Source organism: Protomyctophum bolini, assembly GCF_963924005.1.
Source record: "Protomyctophum bolini genome assembly, chromosome: 7".
Taxonomy (NCBI): domain Eukaryota; kingdom Metazoa; phylum Chordata; class Actinopteri; order Myctophiformes; family Myctophidae; genus Protomyctophum; species Protomyctophum bolini.
This window is the reverse complement of record NC_137868.1, coordinates 40949898-40972672: the sequence shown is the minus strand read 5'-3', so window position 1 is coordinate 40972672 and position 22775 is coordinate 40949898. Positions and strand designations below refer to the sequence as shown.

The 22775-nt window shown below is 43.2% G+C and overlaps 1 protein-coding gene across 2 annotated transcripts in view; it reads left to right on the top strand.

The window, feature by feature from the left end:
* The window catches only part of osbpl3b (oxysterol binding protein-like 3b), a 109319-nt gene that overhangs the window by 53917 nt on the left and 32627 nt on the right, over nt 1-22775 (top strand). For both annotated transcript variants that reach the window (XM_080768908.1, XM_080768909.1), the window contains 8 exons: nt 919-972; nt 3430-3543; nt 6597-6764; nt 8163-8286; nt 11537-11640; nt 15278-15376; nt 16315-16477; nt 20410-20549. In XM_080768908.1, coding sequence (XP_080625034.1) covers nt 919-972; nt 3430-3543; nt 6597-6764; nt 8163-8286; nt 11537-11640; nt 15278-15376; nt 16315-16477; nt 20410-20549 — 966 coding nt within the window. The remainder of the gene's footprint in view (nt 1-918; nt 973-3429; nt 3544-6596; nt 6765-8162; nt 8287-11536; nt 11641-15277; nt 15377-16314; nt 16478-20409; nt 20550-22775) is intronic.

The following is a 22775-nucleotide window of genomic DNA, read 5'->3' as shown; positions in this document are numbered from 1 at the left end:
GAAGCATTAAGACCCATTTTAACCCTCAATGGCTTCCTTTCTGAAAAATAACGTCACTGTAAAAAGATTCACGCGTTTAGATATTCTATTCACAATGAGATGCGGACGGGAGCTGGTGCCACTTGGACCCGGACGTAACGCAGCACTACAAAATGACGTCGGACTTAAATACTTAATAGACCTGAATGGACCTCTTGTAACAACCATTAAACCACTACCGGAGGGCCTGAGGGGTCTAGTGGTTTCACCGTGTCAGACATTTAGTCGGGAGCGAGAACATTAAGGGATTTATAGACGAGTAAAACAATCTCAAAATCAACCGTGTGATACTTAATGTGTGCTCTGCTGCTGGTCCTGGTCGACCCACACACTGTACAGAGAGCAGGTCAACACTCTAAGGTATTGACCTGCTGAACTCGCTCACTCCACTCTGGGGATTTTTGCAGCCTTGTTCATGATGATGTTAGAGGCTGCAGGAGCCAGACACAGCGAGAGTGAGAGAGAATGAGTAATGCATCATGTGCAGTTCAAATTAAATATTCAAAGATATTCATACTAGGTCAGATAGAGAGAGAGAGAGAGAGAGAGATGGGGGGGGGGAGAGAGAAGAAACAAAGGAGAGGAAGAGTAATATCCACAGGATTAATGGGAAGGGGACAGTCACGGGGTGATGTATCGCCCGCCGACGTACAAAACATCAGGGCGATTAATCCATCACGAATGTCCTCATCACGCCGTCTCCAGAGGGGGAGATACAAATCACCCTAACTTCTGCCTCTGTCTGTCTCTCTCTCTCTCTCTCTCTCTCTCGCCTCCTGTCTCCATCAATTAATCTTATCTATACACCCACGTAGCTCTTTGTGCCTCTAACTGTCTGTCTGTCTGTCTTGTCTGTCTGTCCGTCCTTCCTTCCAACAGAGATACTTCTTCCTGGAAAAGGGCATCCTGAAGTACAGCAAGTGCAGTGCTGACGTGAGTATCCATGTGTCCGTTCCCTTCCCTGCTGGGTTCCGCTGGGTCTAGGTTACTTCCCTGCTGGGTTCCGCTGGGTCGAAGGTTACTTCGGCCTCATCAGTCACACTTTGCACAAAACGCCGGCGTCATGCTATGCTTGCCGGCCGTTTTTCATCCGAGGATTACTTAAATGGGCAGTTGTTTCACAAAGTGTGTGTCATTAGGGAAAGTCCACGTTATCACATATAAGGCATTCAGAGACACAAACGTCTATTACCGTTGACAAAGTACAGATCTATATCTTGCGCCACAGCTTATCCCTATATGTGGCGGCGCTGGATCAGGGGTAGAGTGGCCGGATGTTAACCGGATGGTAACCGCAAGGTTGCCAGTTCGAACCCGGGCTCCCCCAGAGTTGGTGTCGAAGTGTCCTTGAGCAAGACGCTGAACCCCTAATTGCTCCTGATGTGCAGGTTGGTGCCTTGCATGGTTTTCCGGCTTTCCGCCACCGCACAAGTGTATGAATGGGTGTGTGAATGGGTGAATGTAACGCACAATCTATGTAAAGCGCCTTGGATAAAGGCTCACGTTGTGAGCTTGTAGATTGGCTATTTGAACTATTCAAAAATGTTTTTCAAAATAGTAAAAAAAAAAAAAGCAGTTTATGGATAAGGAGTTTAGCACGGACGAAAATAGAGCCCTATGTAGTCTCTTTCTCTCTCTCCCTCTCCTCCCTCCCTCTCTATTTCTCCCTCTCTCTATATATAAATCCATCTACATGAAGGTTTTTTAAGTGCTGCAGAATGCAGGCAGGCATACAGTGTTTTTGTCTTGTCGATATTTATGGTTTTAATAACCTTTTGTATTGTGCTGCTGGCTGACTCAAGAACAGCCCACCACATCACATTATTCTTGGAGCGCTCTGGTCTGATGTGATAACATGATAGTGATGCTGCCTGGTTCCAGCGTCGCAATCTTCTTGTTTTGTTCTCCATGTGAATTGAATACAGATCTCGGTGAATTTAATACACATCTTGATGATTCGAATACACAGACAGAAATATGCCCTGGGCTATTTGGGGGTTGTCCGTTTAGCATCCTTTTGTATAAATCTGTACCACTGTACCTTTTTTGCAAACTGTTAATTAAGTATTCAATCAATCAATGAGGCAATAAAAAAGAAAACCTCCGCTACTATGTTATTAGGACCGTTATGTGCTGTTGCATTATGTTGCTTTTGCATACACGATTGATTGATTTAACTTGATTGATAGTGGTCAAATGATACCTCTTTGCTGTGGGGCTCATCAGCAAAAAAAAATACGGGGCAAAGCATATTCATGAACATTACAAATAAAGGCAAAGTAAATGGAATGGAATTAGCAAAGATGCTAAATTTCCGCAAACAAAACATATAGACCTATGCCTAAATCTACATTATTAGTGGGTTCATAATGTGCCTCATTGTCTAGACGCCAATTTGCTATGCATTTGTGCAATAATTAAACCGGTGTCCTTGCTAATCTGAAGGAAAGCTGGAGACTGGCATTTCAGTAATTGGTTCTTACCAGTAGCAGTAGTGCACTATGCACTTTCATAGCAAATTACGTGAACAAAATGAGAACATAAGAACATTATTATTTATTTTTTTACTTTGTTTTTATTTCAGTTTAGGCAACTTCACAGAATTATAAGCATACATATTTCTTACACTGTCCAGCATCTATTCCAGTGATTTGGACCCATTTTGGCCACTATTTGAGGCGTCCTGAAAAATCTAGATATTACTTTCCATTTAAATTCTCTCCGTGTATTCGAGTTGGTTACCAGGTGCGCTTCACTACATACCTCCTCCCACGTATCCGGCGTTACTTCTATACCTAATTCAGCCTCCCATTTCTCTTTTATATACAGTGTATTATTCGGGCAGAGGTCCAAGAAGACTTGGTAGAATTCCATAACAACATTCTTACAAAATAAATATATATATATATATATATAAATATATCCTACAGAAACAGGAAGAGTACCAGATGCATGCTCTTCTTAGGCATGCTCATTGTCATTATAATTAATCTTTCAACCTCGTCCTAAAGCTGAACATTAAATTCCGGAGGACAGCATTCAGAGTGGGAACACCACTGTGTACAAATCAGTTGGCTGGCACTTAATGTCCTCCACCTCTGGAGCATCATTATATGCCACCCGCAACTTATTCAATATTTACTGTAGCTGCACCACAAGTGGACTTACAGCGGCGTACAGTAAACTTAAAAAAGTCGAGTGCCATCTTGACATCATCATTACACAACATTACACACAAGTTTTACGAGACATACATGTTGGCTGGTGCATACAATTTTTCAATACTGTCTCTGAACTTTTATTTTTAATTATTTTTGTCACTGACTTATTTTGTTGTTGACACGTTATGGTGACCCCTGCTTTGCTGTGTCATTGATGCTGCCACCCTAGATGGAGAAAGGGAAGTTCCATGGCTGCATCGACGTGGGCCTCGCTGTCATGGCCATCAAGAAGAAATCCAACTGCATTGATCTGGACGCTGAAGACAACATCTATCACATCAAGGTTATTATTTCAATATTTGTAATGAAAAAAAAGAAAAAAAAAACATACATAAACACAGAGAAACACATAACGGCTACAAAGAATAAAATAGAATAGACTTTATTTGCCATTTGCACAAGTGCATATAGGAAATCTTGGGAGTGCAGCTCCCAGGGTCGGCATTAAAAAAAAGGGAGGGAAAGAAACATAGAACATACATGTCACTAACCCCATCTCTCTCCCCATTTCCTGTCAGCCTATACTGTCTGTCCCGCAAAAAAAAGGGGTAGTAAGTAGAGTGGCCGGATGGTAACCGCAAGGTTGCCAGTTCGAACCCGGGCTCCCCCAGAGTTAGTGTCGAAGTGTCCTTGAGCAAGACACTGAACCCCTAATTGCTCCTGATGTGCAGAAAACAAAAGGGAAAAATAAGAAAAGATAAAATGAAAAGGAAGAATTGAATGGAGAGAGAGGTTAAATTGAATGTCAAAAGAACTGTAAAATACAGATAAATAGTTTAACTATAACGGGGGGGGGGGGGTAGTGGCTATGTTGCAATGGTAGAATACACTTCCTCAAAATAGGACCGAAACGGTTTCCAGTCTCTTAACATATTTTATATTATTTCTGGGTTGAGCCCCTGATTGTATAATTAAGCTGTTCAAGTTTAAGATGTGACATAACATCCTCCACCCAGCATGTGTGGGTGTGTGTGGGTGGGTGGGTGTGGGTGTTGCCTATTATCCAACAAACACTATCAGGCGTCTAGCCAATAAGGAGGAGAATGCCATAGCCTCAGCCTGGTGAGTCGGAGCACGCATGCACGCACTCGCATACCAGGGGATGGGAATTACCTTAATGTCCTCCCACTCATCATTATTAACCCATCGTAAACCACAGTTCAGTGATAATGGAACTCTTTCAGAAGAACATAGAACCTTGAGCACAGGAGGTTGCAAGGTCGTGTCAGTCATCATTTGTTTTTTTACCATACACTAGCAATCTTTCTGACTATACTATTCAGAGATGCAAAGGTTTGTAAAAGGGTGTGACAACCGCCTTGTCTTGAATGCTAATCATATAGATGGAGGATACATCCGCCGATAGCTTCGCTGCCTTACGTTGTGACCAGGCTTCACAGATAAGTAAGCCTGGGACCGAGGCTATGCAGATTGTGGCCCCTAGATGTGTCACAGAGTCTACATTGGCTGTCTGTATAAGTCATTGCATTGTGACATATTATTGCTTATAGCAGCTTTAAGCAAAACATTTCAGTACTTTCTCCAAAACTGAGGACGAACATAATCTGTGTCAGAGCAGGAGGGAAAGTCAAGAATAATACCATTCGACACAGCTCGTCTTTAACCTCATTAGCCTCCACGCTGCCGGCAAAAGACTTAAATCAATTTAGTTTCAGTTGATGCCTGGCAAGAAGAAAAGAAAATAGATTATATCATTTAATTAGCTCTTGGCAGTACAAATCCACAAGCGAGAGCATTTCATTCTTCAGATAAGGAGTTTTGACTTGGAGCACAACCATACTGCCTGCTGAGGGTGTAGTGACCTTTACTGTGTATTGTTTTTTTTAGACCTGAGGCAGATAAAAAATAAAAAGTTTCTGTTTCTATGTCAACCTTGCTCAACCTTTTTCATGTCAAGGACCCCCAGAATTATCTGTATTTGGCCGCGGACCCCCATCTGAAAATATGTTGTTCCAGGGACCTCCCAGAAGCACGTTCACTCTGGGGCGCCCGCTGGCCTAGTGGTCCAGGCGCATGCCACATTTAGGCTCTGGCCTGACAGCGTGTCGCGTGTTCGAGTCCCGTTCATGACGACCTTTGCTGCATGTCTCTCCCCTTCTCTCTCTCTCCCTCTTTCCTGTCTTCACTTGAAACAATAAAAAAAAGTTCGCTCTGAAAGAATATATTATATATTCAAAGATTTGCGCCTCATTTTCACGATTTTTCAAAAATAGCAGATCTACAAGCTCGTAGAGCTTGTAGATCTTCCAGGAGGAAGTCACTAATGTTGCTCTGGAGAGGGAAGTCTGGAGCACTCTGGTGTAGCTGTTGCCCCCGTGACAAGCGGTTGAAGATGGATGGATGGATGGATGGATTTGTTGAATTGTTGCATTTCCTAAAAACACCTAGACAAGCAAAAAAACAAACGTCTATAAAAGCAAACGACCAGCACAAATCTCTTCACTTAAAAAGATTTGTGTGGACCTTTAGCTTTTATTGATACATTCCATTTATTTTTCTGTTTGTCTAGGTGTTTTTATGAATCTTATTTTTTTTTGTGTGTGGGATGTTCGTCTTTTAAGGACGCAGCATGGGTGAAAACCCGAGCCATACATTACTTCTTATCTTGTAGACAATTGGCTGAACAACATGCCAGAGCAGCAGTATTTTGAGTGAATTGTTAGTTCTCTCTATAGAGCGCATACAGTACGGCTGCTTGCTTTCACAATTTGTATGGAAATGAACTCTGATAGTGTGGACTACCATTAATCAGTGTTGTAGTCTCAAGGCCGTACCCTCATGATCTCAGTCATGGACCCAATTTATTTGTCAACAATTTATAAACATTGTTTATTGAAGTCCTGAGGAGGTCATGCATGGGTTATTCACCGCTGTCTCTTTTCATTGCTGCAATAAGCATGTCCATTGTCTCTTACCCTTTCAATCACCTTGTGTGAAAGTACGTGGGGACTGGGGAACAGGGAAGTATACATTCCTGTACCCGTGTCGTGTGCGTGCGTACGCACACGCACACGCACACACACACACACACACACACACACACACACAGATGCCAGAAGGGCTGGGCAGTTTGGGGCTGCGGCTGTGCCAAAAGAACAATTTATAAAAAAACAGACATAAACTAGTCTTTGGGTGTTCTTTGGGCTGTCTTTGGGCCAGCGAAGAGCCAAAACAACAAGGAAAAATGAAAATAATGCCGTCTTTGGGCCGTCATTGGGCTGTCTTTGAGCCGGCGAAGACCACAAATAATGCCAGGGCCGATTCTCCATGCCAGTTCGTGCCTGCTATTATTCATAGTATATTTTCCCCCTGCAGATCAAGTCTCAGGAGCTGTTTGATGAATGGGTGGCCCAGCTGCGTCACCACAGGCTTTTTCGGCAGAATGAGATGGCTGTGTATCCCACCGACAAGTCCTACTACTACACTCCCCACTACACTGCCCCAGGCTCTCCCACCGTGGGGGACAGCGCCGCCATGAGGAAGGTAAAAAACTAGAAATGCACTCTGTCGAGGTGCCAACTTGCGCCTTGCAAGCAGAGCGCGCAAATACTGCTACTAACTAATGTCTACTACAACTAATGTCTACTACAACTGAGTTCTAAGTCCTTTATACCCGTTATTGACCTTGAAACGTACCTTGGTTACGTCACCATCGACAGCCATGGACCACCATTCTTACACATACATACATACATACATACATACATACATACATACATACATGCATGCTTTTGCCTTTTTTAAACCTTACCCATTTTAACCAAATACATCAGGCCAGTGCCACTGGGGGTCTCTTTTTAACTGTTTTAACAAAACATGTTTACATGCCATCTGGTGGCTAATGAACCAAACAAAATCTCAGAAGTTGAAGCAGTTTTTAAGGACCCACTTTTAGGCCAGTGCAATATAGAGCATGCTTTTGCCTTTTTAAAACCTTACCCATTTTAACCAAATACATAAGGCCAGTGCCACTGGGGGTCTCTTTTTAACTGTTTTAACAAAACATGTTTACATGCCATCTGGTGGCTAATGAACCAAACAAAATCTCAGAAGTTGAAGCAGTTTTTAAGGACCCACTTTTAGGCCAGTGCAATATAGAGCATGCTTTTGCCTTTTTAAAACCTTACCCATTTTAACCAAATACATACATACAACAACACCGACATACATACAACAACACCGACATACATACTTTACATACCTAGCCGATCGCAGTACTTGCGCACTCTACTTGCGCAAGTAATCCCATGCGTGTGAACTGAAAGGGCAGGCCTGCATTCACAGTGGAACAGTGGAATCACATGAAGCGTCCGTGCATGGGGCCTTTTGATTTGGTGTAGCGCCAGGGCCCTCGGAGGGGTTGACTCGGTACTGAGGGCAGTATGTATTATATCAGCTGGCACGAATTACATAATTTACAATAATTTACAAAATAAGGATTCCAGCCACTTTGTGCAACTTGGACAACCCCTTTATTAGATTATTTCAGCATATGACCTTCATCAGAGTCGGGCGTACGCATTCATTTGAACCTGGGACACCGGATGAATGCTATTAACTATAATAGACTAGAAAGTACATGTACAGTCTTATTTTGCTTATCCAAATTGCAATCACATTGGTTTAATCAGGTCTAAACACATTCCTACTGTAGGAGGTTTGAAATGGGTCGCTCCAGTTCTGTCTCTATCCTTTTTATTTCTCTATGGTATACACGTCCGATGATGTCGAAGGTTATGTTGTTTACTTCTGACACGTTCATCTTTTATCTACCGTACATTTTCTTCCAAGGCCAGACCTTTTGCTGGCGTTTCTCTGTAATAGGCAGAGACGGGCTGTTACTGAATTGACCTTCTCCTTGTGTTCCCTGTCGATTTGCAGCGCATGTCTCTCGCCAGGCAGCCATCTGTTCACGGCACGGGAACCCTCCCTGGGAGCTGCAACAGTCAGGCTAAGGTAGCCGCCTGGCTGCAGTATTCGGATGACATGGACAAGTGCTCCGAAGGTGAGAAGCCTGTAAAGCAGTAAAGCAGGAAAACGAGATGCACATCCCAGTTTCAGAATACTCCATCTTTAAGTAGGCCTACTTTGTGGAATAGTTTGTATCGTCTATCCATCTTTTATTCTAACTCGTAACGGCTGGTGAGACTAAACAAACAAACGCCGAAAAACCGGAAACCAGAATCAATCACACGGGCGATTTGTTTTTGGAACACAGAGCACGCTTTTCTCTGCGGTGGAAGGTCTGGTGGTCACGCAAGGTTAGCTTTAGATTATATTTTAGACGGGGAACCTACGGGCAGCGAAGGAGAAAGGCTTGCCAGACACACTGGCCGCCGGCCAACATCCAAATGGGGTTGTTGAGATTAAGTGGTTCGATGTACTCTGACTCCGCACACATACATACCGGTGATTCTCAGAGCCCTTATTCATTATCACACTGTAGCGAGGGGCTGGTATTATGTTTGTTTTCTATCCATCCATCTTCAACCGCTTGTCCGTAGTCTGGTTGCGAGGGCAACAGCTCTACTGTTAGACAGACGTTAGGTTCTTAGCTTAGATGATTCGTGATGACTATTTTGTACGTGTTTGATGTATTGCCATGTGTTGTTCTTGCTTTCTGTAAATCGCTCTGGATTAAGAGCGTCTGCTAAATGCCTAAATTGTGGTGTTATGTAGTCTGCCATGTTTTTACCCTGCTGTAGTTTTTAAACTGAAGTGGAAAACAAACTACAAAATCATCAATGCTATTGCATTTTTTGTGCTGCAGTATAGTCCCCATTTTTGTACAGTACCACCATTCTCATAGATTGCTACATACTGTAGATGTCAAAACATGCTCTATTTTGAGCATGGCATTATAGGCATTTTGATGTAAAGATCACACTCGTGAGGGATGGCTGCATGGTGTATGTGAAGTGAGCAGTGCCTTTTATCATGATTATTTATTATTCATTATGACACATGCCATCAAAGAGGCACATTTCCTAATTATCATGGCTCAACCAGGCAATTTGGTACACTTCCTCTTCTTGAGAACCTACCGTACGTCACTTTTCTGTTGAATCTTTTTTTTTTTTTATCCCATGTAACCCATTTTTCACCCCTGTGTCAATTATCTAATGTGATCCTGGGCTCTACACACCCTCCGCCAACCTGGGGAGTGGGGAGAGCAACGGACTTTAACTCATGCCTGAGTGTCCAAGTTGCTCCTTTGCACCTGTCGAAATTCTTGACCTACATTGACGCGTCATCGTGTATTACTTAGCATTCATTGAGTTTAGCGAGTCTTGAACCTCACAAGTTGACATACAACTGTTTTGCTTGTGTGTATGAAGTATGATGATAATGTACAGTATAGCACAGTCAGTGGTGGGAAGCAACTAAGTACATTTACTTAAGTACAATTGAGATATTTGTACTTGTGAATTTCCAATACTTTTACTCTTTATTTTATTTATTTTACTCCACTACATTTGAAAACTTTATAGTTACTATAGTTACTTTGGAGATTTGGAGATTTTGATTAGAAAACATACATTAATCACTCCAACCCTATATACATTTTGACCATTTGAAAATAGCTGATCTACAGTACAAGCTCACATTGTGAGCTTGATAGATCTGCTATTTTCAAAGGATTTTGTATTTCTACTTTTAGTACTTTAGGTACATTTTGTACTGTGACTGATTACATTTTGAATACGAGACCTCTACTTGTAACGGAGTACATCTATCTTGCATTTTCCACCGCTGTTAATAGACACCCAAACACACAGTCACGATTAGCACGGGTCAAAAACAAATACAAATAAAAAACATTAAAACAAATTCAAAAACGGCAACACAATGCATGCATTGTAAGCTTGAAGATCGGTTATTTTCCCTTTTTTTCTTTGCTATAAAGTACAACAGCATAGACCTTAAGAGGTTGAAACACTGAAACCAAGGTGGAAGTCCACCGTCTATAAATGGAAAATGGTGCATTTATATAGCGCCTTTATCCGAGGCGCTTTACATAGATTGTGCATTCCATTCACCCATTACATTCACACACGTTCACACACCGATGCCGGAGGAAACCATGCAAGGCACCAACATGCACATCGGGAGCAATTATTAGGGGGTTCAGAGTCTTGCTCAAAGTCACTTCGACACTATAACTCTGGGGGAGCCCGGGTTCGAATTGGGAACCACCCATCCGGTCACTCTACCCCTGAGCCACCATGTTCTCTATGTTTGAAGGGTCCAGTAATGGCCTGCTGCTGTTGAACTGTTTATGCACGTGTGCTTTTTATGGGACGCATTCAGTGGAAAGATGCAGTACATCAAAGGGAGAGAGAGCGATGGTGAAACGCAGCACAGATCAAAAGCCTGGCCAGGCCGCCAGGATGGATGCCCTTGAGGTTTCCTGCTTATGCCGTGTGTAGTGCATACAGTATACTCTTTGAAGTCCATCAACTGCAAATGAAGTGGTTCACGGTGTTTTATGTCATAACACAGGCTACTGTACGTAGTAGACACGGCATTGGCCACCGTCGTGATGCATCAATATCGCCGCCACATTGGTGCTGCGGGTTAAGAATCACCGGTATGCGTGGTGGGTTAAAACGAATCTTGACTGGCCATTTGTTTAAGCTATTCAAAAATGTTTAAGGCTAAGGAGTTTAGCATGGATGAAAATAGAGCCCATTGTGTATTTTAACTGTGTATATTTATAACTACTACTAGGCTGATTAATGCCTGTTAGGTAGGATGCTACTGGGAACGCAGAGGCTACGCCTCGGTTAGGCAATACCCGTTGTACCCGTTGTCAGACTGCAGTACTTCGCACAGTACCCATTGTCAGTGTAGTAGGAGGTCAGTACTATGATACTGTAGCATCATATTGATGACATTAGGGATCTGTGTCTCAGACACGCACGCACGCACATTTTGTGCATTATACTGTAGATATAATTACTTTATCTATGTAAGATAAATAATTTTGGTATATGATTTTGGTAACTAATGTGTCTGGCATTTGTAAAAAAACAAACTACTTGGAAATTGGTTGAGAATTCAGCGAGTTGTGACTGTTTTAAGAGGCCTCCTTCCTCAATAGACATGCACAGTGTCATGATAATACTGACGAGATGCAGCCTGACCATAATGGTGGCTGCGTTGACCGTGCATCGCTCAATTCTTATGATATTCTTCGTGGGACACGGTAACGTATTGAACTGCATCGGCTGCCTGTCCTCTTGTCTCCACAGACCTGTCGGCGTGTGAGTCCTACCTGGTGGACCTCACGCACCTGCTGCAGAGCATGGAGGTCCTCCACCGCACCTACTCTGCTCCTTCTATCCAGGCCTTACAGGTCAGCACCGTCGCCTTCTCTGCTCCTTCTATCCAGGCCTTACAGGTCAGTACCGTCACCTACTCTGACTCCTTCTATCCAGGCCTTACAGGTCAGCACCGTCGCCTTCTCTGCTCCTTCTATCCAGGCCTTACAGGTCAGTACCGTCACCTACTCTGACTCCTTCTATCCTGGCCTTACAGGTTAGTGTCACCTACTCTGACTCCTTCTATCCAGGCCTTACAGGTCAGTACCGTCACCTACTCTGACTCCTTCTATCCTGGCCTTACAGGTTAGTGTCACCTACTCTGACTCCTTCTATCCTGGCCTTACAGGTCAGTACCGTCACCTACTCTGACTCCTTCTATCCAGGCCTTACAGGTCAGTACCGTCACCTACTCTGACTCCTTCTATCCAGGCCTTACAGGTCAGCACCGTCGCCTACTCTGACTCCTTCTATCCTGGCCTTACAGGTTAGTGTCACCTATACTCTGACTAGGGTTGGGATTCGTTAGGATTTTAACGGTTCCGGATCCTTACCGGATCCCTCTTAACGGTTCCGGTTCCTAACGTTTCCCTTAACGGTTCCTAATATTATTTTCCCCCTTTTTTCTGACATAGATTATGCTTATATTATAACTAACCTAACCAAGTACATAATAAACACAAATTAAATTATTGAGGTGGCACTATTAGTTAAACTTCATCACCACCACCACCACCAGCTAGCCACCACAACAATATAATTGTTGCAATTTGTATTGTATATTGCAATTTGTACTGTAGGCCTATATTACATATACAGTACACATTGCAATAATGATATTGTTGTGGTGACAAATTTTGTGTCTTTAATGTTGAGATTAATTTTATATGAAGGTCCCCAGTTACCCTAATGGAAACAAGCCATAGTGCTTTCTTGGATTATAAAATCCTTTTAGTATTGAACTGTAGGCTACGTTCCTGTGCTTTTTTCTGCAAACTGTTTATAAAGTAATCAATCTATGGAGGTATATACTGTATGCACCTAAAGGCTGGGCTCTCAACAGTCACGCGATTCATTTAGAGACAAATCAAAAGCAGTTGAGTTGCTTATAAATTGTAAAGATAAGTGCAGAGTTGCAGACAAAATGATTTGTCTCTATAGTTAACGTGATTCATTGTGACAGAAAGACGTCGAGTCATTGCCGTTCTAAATGAACACCATTAACAACAGTTGTACAATACGCCTAATGAAAAGCTCTGTAGACCTCACGCTAGTAGTTTTTATTTTATTTTTAGTAAAAGACCTTAGAAGGCTAGTGACGTAGGTGCGTAGGGCAATAAAGTATACTTAAAGAGCAACATTTTTGGCAAGTTTTCTGACAGTGACCCTTCTTTGTATTTCAAAGATAACCTTTTTTAGTTTTTATTTTCTAACGTTACTAGCCTGGGGAAAGTGAACCAGCCTTGTATCATCCTCATCCCCCGCCGGCTGTGGTGGAGCTGCGGGGAGAGCGGGCACGGCTTTCCGCAGGCTCTCAAACACGATGATTAATCTCTTTAGTTGTGGACTCGTGTAGGGCAGGCATATTGATTTTGAGATGTTTCCTCAATGTGGACGTGCAACTGGTACAAGTTGCAACAACCTTTGCAGGGAACCATGGCGTCACATTTATTACACTTTGCGTGCTCAGCCTCAGAGTCATTTCCCTCTCTGTTAACCACACTTTGGAGATCTCTTCGACGTACTGTCCTGCTCGCTCCGTGGCGGTGACCGGTCGCTGAATGCACAGAACAGCGGTATCCTCGCCGAACCGACCCCACTCACTCATGTAGGAGGGGTGACGTCACCCCAGGCTCTGCTTGCATGCATGCACAGACACAGCGGATCTAAATGACGACTGATTGAGAACCGTTTGAGGGAACCGGGTCTGAAATGGACCCGGTTCCGAATCCCAACCCTAACTCTTGACTCCTTCTATCCAGGCCTTACAGGTTAGTGTCACCTCCTCACAGGTCAGTACTGTGGGGCGGCGGTCGCTCAGGGGTAGAGTGGCCGGATGGTAACCCAAAGGTTGCCAGTTCGAACCCGGGCTCCCCCAGATTTAGTGTCGAAGTGTCCTTGAGCAAGACACTGAACCCCTAATTGCTCCCGATGTGCTGGTTGGTGCCTTGCATGGTTTCCTCTGTCATCGGTGTATGAATGTGTGCGTGAACGGGTGAATGTGCTGCACAATCTATGCAAAGCACCTTGGATAAACGTGCTATATAAAATAATGCGCCATTTACCATTTACTGTCACCTCCTAGCACTCTGACGCATGTACGCACATGATGTAACACCCAGGATTCCCGTGTGGAAAGCCAACATCTTGACCACTAAGCCAAAGGGATATACCTTTGACCCGGGGAAGATATTAGATTTGTAGGCCCTCAGACTGAGGCTGTGAGCCACTCTGCTACACTCGCCCCCCTTTTGACCTCCTCCCACGGGGAAACCCTATCCAGGCCACGGCACCATTGCAACACCCTGGATTCATACTCTGGTCTCCCGCGTAGAAAGCCAACATCTTAACCACAAATCCAAAGGGAAATCCCTTGATGTTAGACGTTTAGCCACACACACGCACACACACGCACGCACACACACACACACACACACACACACACACTTTAGCAAACTGTGTGTGTGTGTGTGTGTGTGTGTGTGTGTGTGTGTGTGTGTGTGTGTGTGTGTGTGTGTAAGTCCTTACTGCACCATTGAGCCAGCGCTCTCTCTCTCGCTCTCTCTCTCTCTCTCTCTCTCTCTCTCTCTCTCTCTCTCTCTCTCTCTCTCTCTCTCTCTCTGGTGCTGGAAATGCAAATGGAGCTAGATCTGGATGCTAAACATTTACATATTAATTTATACTGCATAGTAGGCCAATAATAAATACAGTCAATAAAGTTACAACTAGCAACCTCCTTGTGATGTACAGTCGCCATACTTTCAAAACTTCTCATAATTTTAAGTAATTTCCATACATATAATAATATGAACTAGTAGGCCTATGTAAATATCAGAAGTAGTCCCTTATCGGTTGCCCTATACATTTTCCTATGAGTCACTGCCCCTCGCCACCCACATCAGTCTTAATTTAATGAGAGTTCACAGAAATACTGAGATACTACTAAACAAGCTAAGGAAAGTGAAGAATCTGCTTCTTCAACACACACACACACACACACGCTCAAGGACACTTGGACCCTTCTAGGAGACACTTCACCAGCTTCCCAGCCCACACTGATTGGCACTGCCTCACACCACAGCGCTGTCTGTACATCCTGACATTTTATATATCGCGTTGCAAATTGACCTCATGCTTGGCAGTAGAGCATTCCTGAGATGTGGGTTTTGATTAAAGGTGACAGTCTTTCCTGGATGAAAAGGGTTCTACACGACATGACTCGGTCACATTAAAGGTAACAAATGCCACAAGCACAAACACGTATCCCATAACACTAATGAGGTCCTGGAAAAGGTAAGACAATGAAATACTGAAGATAAAATAAAAAAGTATTTTTTTGGTATATCTTATCTAATTTTCTTGTCATTTCCAGACCCTCATGAATAGAGAACGTATCACCGACCTGTCAGTCTGAGCAACAATCCTCTCTCCCACTCTCCTCCTACTCACTAGGCCTCTGCGTTTGACAGCCCCAAGAAGGATCATAAAAGGCTTCCAAGAAAATGGCGCTCCTCCAAGAACTACAACAAAGATGCCAAAAACACTCTCCAGGTAAACGGCATGCATGGCATTGTATAGATTAGATTAAATGGATATTTATATTTTATTTAGAGACGGATGGATACAACCGGACTTGCATAAAACACCTGGCACTGACTTGGAGAAGAATAACTCTCAGAGCATGAACCCTAGTAGTGAACGATCCATGCCCCATGCCCCACCCGACTATGCAATACCTGTACCCGTCCCACCCATCTGTCTGTGTCCCTTTTATGCCCATATACTGTATGGAGATTTCTGTATCTATATCTCGGTGTCCCTTAATTCCTATGGAGTTCTGTGTCAGCCATGTCCAAATATGAAGTGCTGTGTTGTGATGTCGGAACAGGCCATCATTCAAATAATTGCGATTGACAATTTGATCGTGTTGCTGGCATTGGAACATACAGTATTTAAATAGACAAATTACATTTGGTAGTGTAATGGCCCTCTCTCTCTCTCTCTCTGTGTCTATCTCTTTCTCTCTGTCTCTCTCTCAGTATATTTCGGTTTATAGCAATTATAGTTGGGTCCCACTCCCAACTATAGCAGGACTAGATGGTACAATTTTGATGCAGGCGAGAGCGGGCGGTCAGTAATAAACTGCGGGTGGTTTGAAATTAAACCATTGCAGGAAAGAGCAGGAATTGTCCGAAATGCGATGGGAGCGGACAGAAGAAGGGTGGCTCTCTCTCACAGGACGTGCATTCATACATACAGGATGAACACATGAGGGATAGGAGCTGTGACCCGATTCTGAAAGCAAAACTCATCAATGAATTAAGGGGGCATGACAGTAATTCAGTACAGTACCTAAGTAAATCTACTTGGTTACTTTCCACCACTGGTTAAATCACAAAAAACATGCACGCATGCACTCTCACACGTACAGTACACGCGCTATACTTTGTCTTAGGAGCTTCTCTTCACTGCATTCCTTCTCTTGTAAGGTTCCTAGCTGTATCTCCTCTGGCTCCATGCGCCTCCACGCCTCCAACCCCAACCTGTCCTCGGCCGCTCTGGGGAACGACAGCCCCCCCCATCTGGAGTCCATGGACTTCTCTGTTGACGTGACCAAGCTGCAGGAAGACTTCTGCCGCGTTGCCACCAACAGTGAGTGAAACGCGCTCGCTTTCATTTAGTTTATGTTCTTTAACCTCATTTAGACCGGAGGAGTGAGGACGCGTCTGTGTCGCCTTATAGCTTTAAACCACCTTTAGCCATTATTTAAAACTTTAGCTGTTGAAACATAGCAGATCTACAAGCTCATAGTAGATCTGCTATTTATTTATTTAATTCCTTCCCAGCTAATGTTTTTAACTCAAATACTTGGTTCTGGGGTGGTCCCTGGAACAACATATTTTCAGACGGGGGTCAAATACAGATTATCTGTAAAAAACTGATACGTTTTTCAGAAAACTGTCAGGATTTGGAAGACATTTTGTAGAATCTGGTTTCAGGATCTTAATAGGTTAATACAATAAATCTCGCTAAAGCAAGGCTGCTTCATACACCGGAAAGGCATCTACAAGCTTATGCAACACGTCACAATGCAACGTTTATTTTAACCTGTGTTTTCCGGAGACACAGAACAAGAAGAGTTGTGCTAGATTTTCACCTGTCCTCATAATAGGAAGGATAGGATTCTGAGTTAGAATTCTGCTGCCTCAAGAGCTACTGTATGTCATCGCCTCTCTCTCTCTCTCTCTCTCTCTCTCTCTCTCTCTCTCTCTCTCTCTCCCTCTCTCTCTCCCTCTTTTCCTTCCCAGCGTTCTTTTCTCTGAACTCGGTGACGCAGAAATGCTCTAAAATAAATTGTTAAAAAATGTAGCACTTTCTTCGTCAACACGATGAGTTGCCACACGCAAGGGTGCAGTCACTTTTACATGATGCATGTTGACATGCTGGGTGGTGGTGGGGTGGCGGATACATTATTCAACGCAAAAATAAATAAATGCATAAGGGGAACTCTCAAGCTGCCGTCTGTGTGACATTAATCAGAGCAACCGAAGTCCACCCTCCCCTATCCCTCTACCCCACTTAGTCACACTGTCGTATTTGCAAGTAAAATAGCATGTGTATGTTTGTGTTATTGATGTGCAGGAGCCATGGGAGAAGCTGTTAATTACTGGTAGATTTGTCACAGTTGCTGCTCATTAAAACTCTGGGAATGTGCCATGTCAACATTTCCCTTGGCAGCGTTGTTAAGTGAGATGTTTTCTGCTCTTGGCAGAAGAACGGCGTCCCTGAACGCAGCTCACGCAGAGTGACACGTCTGTCACCATCATGACATTTGAGTTCAGAATCAGCTGTCATTCAGATAATTGATTAAATGATTAAATTGTGTTTTTGCTAGGAAAGATATGATGACTTATCTATATCTAATATACAAAGCCTAAATACTGAAACATACAAATAAATGACAATTACCAGTACCAACAATCACAATAAATATTGTACTATGGCCAAAACATACGTTTTAATCATTTCATACTTTCAAACATAGAAAATGTAACCGATTTACAATCGTTGTGAACGTTGTGAACTTTGCCATTTTTGGCCCTAAATGCCCAAAGTTATTTTTTATCCCAGCTGTTTTTATACTGATGAATGGAAACTATTATTTTTTTAAATATTTTTTATCCCACGATTTTGTAACCCATTTTTCACCCCTGTGTCAATTATCTAATGTGATCCTGGGCTCTACACACCCTCCGCCAACCTGGGGAGAGCAACGGACTTGAACTCATGCTTCCTTCATGCCTGAGTGTCCAAGTCGCTCCTTTACACCTGACAGGGGGGGAGTTTCCCTGGTTTGGACGTAGCGTGTGGAAGGAACACGTTATTCCAACCAGTTCCTTTCCCCTCCATCAGGCGCCCCGGCTGGCCAGGCCGGGGAGGCAGTTTTAGAGACCAGGATTACTGCATGTTTTTTGTGAAACTATTCTAATGATTATGCAGAAACAATTGTGACTAGCTCAAATAATTGCTATGGGACGATATGTAATAATTGTGACGGCCCTATATGCGTCAAAACGGCTTCTAGTCTCCAGATGCACTCTCTGCCTTTCTCAGCACAGCCAACATGTCCAAATCCCAGAGGCCTGCATGCGCACATCTTGAAATGAACTTTGCATGATATAAATAATGATGTCCCCCATTATAAATTCCGAGGCTTCGGATGGCAATTAATCCGATAACACAGCGATTGGCTCTTGTGGCGGGGTAGTGTGGCGGTGTGATAATTGCCGTGATCAGAGGTGTAATTATCTCTTGCAGAGAGAGAGAGAGAGAGAGAGAGCGGTAGGAGGCAAAATGTCATTCCAGTCACACAGCAACAAAAAAAAGAACAAATTGACAGTAGTGCAGTAGTTGTCAGAATGTCTTTTTCTTTTTGAGGGGGATGTTCTCCTTTAGAAAGTTTTATACATTTTGTTCAATAACATTTCTGTTGTTACTAATACTATACTTGTAGCGTTGTATCTTATATCATTGAAATTCTTGTATATTGTATCATTGAAGAGCCTGTCCATTTCCCTTTTAAAATGGCCCAATCCTACTACAGAAGGAAACGTCTGTCTGTCTGTCTGTCTGTCTGTCTGTCTGTCTGTCTGTCTGTCTGTCTGTCTGTCTGTCTGTCTGTCTGTCTGTCTGTCTGTCTGTCCCAATTTATTCCTCAGTAGGTTAACCAATCATTCTGGGCATTGACCATTTAATTAGCATATGAAGGGAGTGCGGAAGCTGAATTTGTATAACTTCTCCCAAAATTAATCGGCCTATTTGCATTGCTGTATCGTCTATAACTCAGTGAAGACTGCTGTGGGCGGACATGCCCTCAATCATGGTGGACATAATGGCATAATGGCATGGGGAGTGAAGATTTAAGAAGCAGATTCTTCACTTTCCTTCAGCTTTAAGCTGTTTGGTAATATTTCTGTGAACTCTCATTCAATTAAGACGGATGTGGGTGGCGAGGGGCAGTGACGCATAGGAAAATGTATAGGGCAACCGATAAGGGACTATCGGTGTGTGTGTGTGTGTGTGTGTGTGTGTGTGTGTGTGTGTGTGTGTGTGTGTGTGTGTGTGTGTGTGTGTGTGTGTGTGTGTGTGTGTGTGTGTGTGTGTGTGTGTGTGTGTGTGTGTGTGTGTGTGTGTGTGTGTGTGTGTGTGTGTGTGTGTGTGTGTGTCGCAGTCAATGAAGCACTAGCACGGTAGATATTGACCTAACGATCAATCGGCAGACGGAAACTTTGATCCAGTTGCGTGGCTGTTGTCACGCAACTTCTCCTCAGTGGGTTGGTATATTGGTCTGAACTTGATTGAAGCAATCAATTGAAGCTGCGATTTCATCAACTGGTTGGCTATACTTATTATTATTAACAGCAAGAACACTGGTTTAGAAGTGTGCTAGTGCCGGCGGGCTGCCTCCTATCACACCCTTTCATAATAAATCACAGATCAGGACTGGGTCTAGCTGGCAGATGTTTTCAGTCGTGACTCGTTAGCTTTTCATTTTTGCTTGAATCCATGTGACCGCCACAGCTGACTATTAGTGCACAGGAGAGATGGTGAAAAGGAGAGCATGTTGTGTTCTTTCAAGGTTGTACTTTATTGTTACTTCTTGTGTGCAGGTATACACAAGAAGTAAAACTTATTTTTGTTTGGCTTCCTTCAGACAATGCAGCAGCATAGCTAACATAACATTCAAAACGACAAAAACACAGCAAGCACAGCATGTGCATGTTTTCCCGTATAGTAGTAAAGTTGGGTACGTTTTTTTGTGAACAGCTTCCCAGTAGGTTATGTTCCATATATATTATGCAACAACATTTAGTTTAAAAAGGTGCAATTTGAGGCTATGTTCCATATACAATACATTTAGTTTACGAAGGTGCAATTTGAGCATAATCGTGCTCTGGTTCCTCTTGACTGTGGTTGTAGACTAGAGGTTGAGCGTCCGTGCTGTGCCACCCATAGCCACACACCAAGTTTGACTGCTGTCCCCCTCTCCGTCCGTCCCCCACCCCACCCCACCCCCCCTCCAGTGCACAGCACCATGAAGTCAGCACTCGGCTCTCTGACGTCAGAGAGGGACAGGTTGAAACAACTGCTGGGTCATCACGAAGCTGCTAAAAGCCCACCCACCTCCCCGCAGGCTCTGGGTATGAAGAATGCACTGGCTGCGGTATGTAACTGTGCGCGCGCACGCACGCACACACACACGGTTATCCTACCTCATTCAAGTCAAGTCATGTTTATTTGTACTACACAGTAGCTCTTAATTCGCTCTATACAGTCTGAAAGGGCTTTACAGTTCCACATTTAACAATGTAAACTAACAAGGTACAAACTCCTATAGCCTGTGGCTAATAAGCCAGACTAATATCACACAACACTTCCGCCGGCAGGCATTTTTTTCCAACAGTTGATTCTGTCTGGCTTATTAGCCAGGCTAACAAACTCCCAGGAAAAGAAAGAAAGTAAGGGTACTTTAAAAAGTAAAACACATAAATAAGTGTGTGAGTGCGTACATGCATGCGTGCGTGCGCGTGAGAAACACATCATCACCTCCCACCCAGAGTCTGTCTCCCTTGTGTTCCCTGTGTCCGTTAGACAGCATGATGCTGTCTTTCTCATTTGAGAGTTTCAGCCATGGAGCTTCTGTTGTTGTGGCACGTTGTTCACGGCACGCAAGCCATCATTTTTACTTTGTCTGTAGCCTAACCTCAGAGGTTCTCAACGTTTGGTTTGGGTCCCAAATTAGTGCCCAAAGCAAAATGTGTGGCCCTGTGCTATAAGAACCAGTTGAGAAACACATTATTATGTATGTTACATGAATCAGTCACTAATAATTCCTTCACACATAAGGCTAATAATATTATGTGATTGAAATAGTTTTTGTCTCATATTGTTTGTTTCCTTTTGTTTTGCTTTCCAGACATTTGGACTCATTACACATTATTCTCTCTGGGATATGTAGGCTACTTTGATTCAAATTAAATCATGAAAGCTTTGATGTGGTTTGAGATGAGATGAAAATAGCATTATTTAAATATCATTTATCTTAACATCCATTTGAATCGATTTTAATATTATAAATAAGAGTACAGTTTGTGCGGACAGTATGGAAGTACAGTATGCACTAATACAGTAGTTTCTTGAGTTAGTTCCTATAATGTAGTTGCTTGAGTGTTGTACATTCTCACTTTGTACTGTCTCTCCCAGTGCTGCTTATAAAGGATTTTGACTCTTTTGAGCTAAATGTCCATGCATGAAAATAGCTACTGTATATTATATCCTATACAAATACACTTTATTATTATTATTATTATTATTATTACAATTCAATGGTTTTGTTGGCTTGTTTGAAATGTATACTATACAGTATCAGCATGTCAAGTTTGACTGCGTTTTGTTGTTTGGCTTGTGTTGTGTTAAATTAATAAGCGGTTATTTCCCTGTAGGCCATAGCCCAGAACTCTGAGCTGAAAGAGCGTCTGTACAAGATTCACGCAGCGTCCCGCATCGTAGAGCCCTCAGTGCTAATAAACGTATCTGGCCCCCTGCAGGTGGGTGTGGGCATGTGTGATGAAGCCCCTCTCAGTCATACCTCCCTTCACCTTATTCCTTATTATTCCTTCGTTGTTATTACACAGCAAAATCCTTGCCTTGTTGGGGAGAACCGGCGGTCCGGTAGTCCGGCACCGTAGCCGAATAGTGTGTTGTCGGCGGTTCGATTCTGGCTAGAGACTAGAGAGGCTAGTGTGTGTGTGTGTGTTGCATGTGGTTTTTCACCCTGTGTTTCTGCCCTTGATCAGTTTCCCGTCTCGATTTTGTTTTTTTTAAAGTGTCATGCACGCCTTTGTCTAAAAAAATATAATCTTTCGAGTTGATTTAACTCAGTCTAAAAGTTAGTGAAAGAGCCACATTTTGCTGTGTACCATTATGATTTATTTTTGCATTCAGCCTCATCTGGCTCCACTGTGTCAACATTTGCCGCTAAATGTGACTTCAGTTGATCATGGCTCTCCTCCAGTCCCATTCACATTCACAGGCATGTCCTGCTTCCACTCTACTGTCATCTCCTCATCACTCACTCCACTTTGGCCCCAACCAACCAAAGATTCTCTCCGTCTTATCAAGGAAGCTGAAATTAGATTCTTCTCTCGGGGAATATGATATCTCCTCTCCTCTAGAATCACGCACAGTCACGGTGTTGCAGGGGTACTGCACCTGTCCATCATCGTGATGCGTCTAGGGGTTCCAATCAGGCTTGACGAGCGTCTATACGAACACAATTATATGCACGCCGCTGCCATCTTGCCAGCAATGTTGCACCTACTACTGTAAGTGCAACTTCCCATTGACAGTCCATTCATCCAAACAGAATTTAGATAATGGTCAGAAGGAC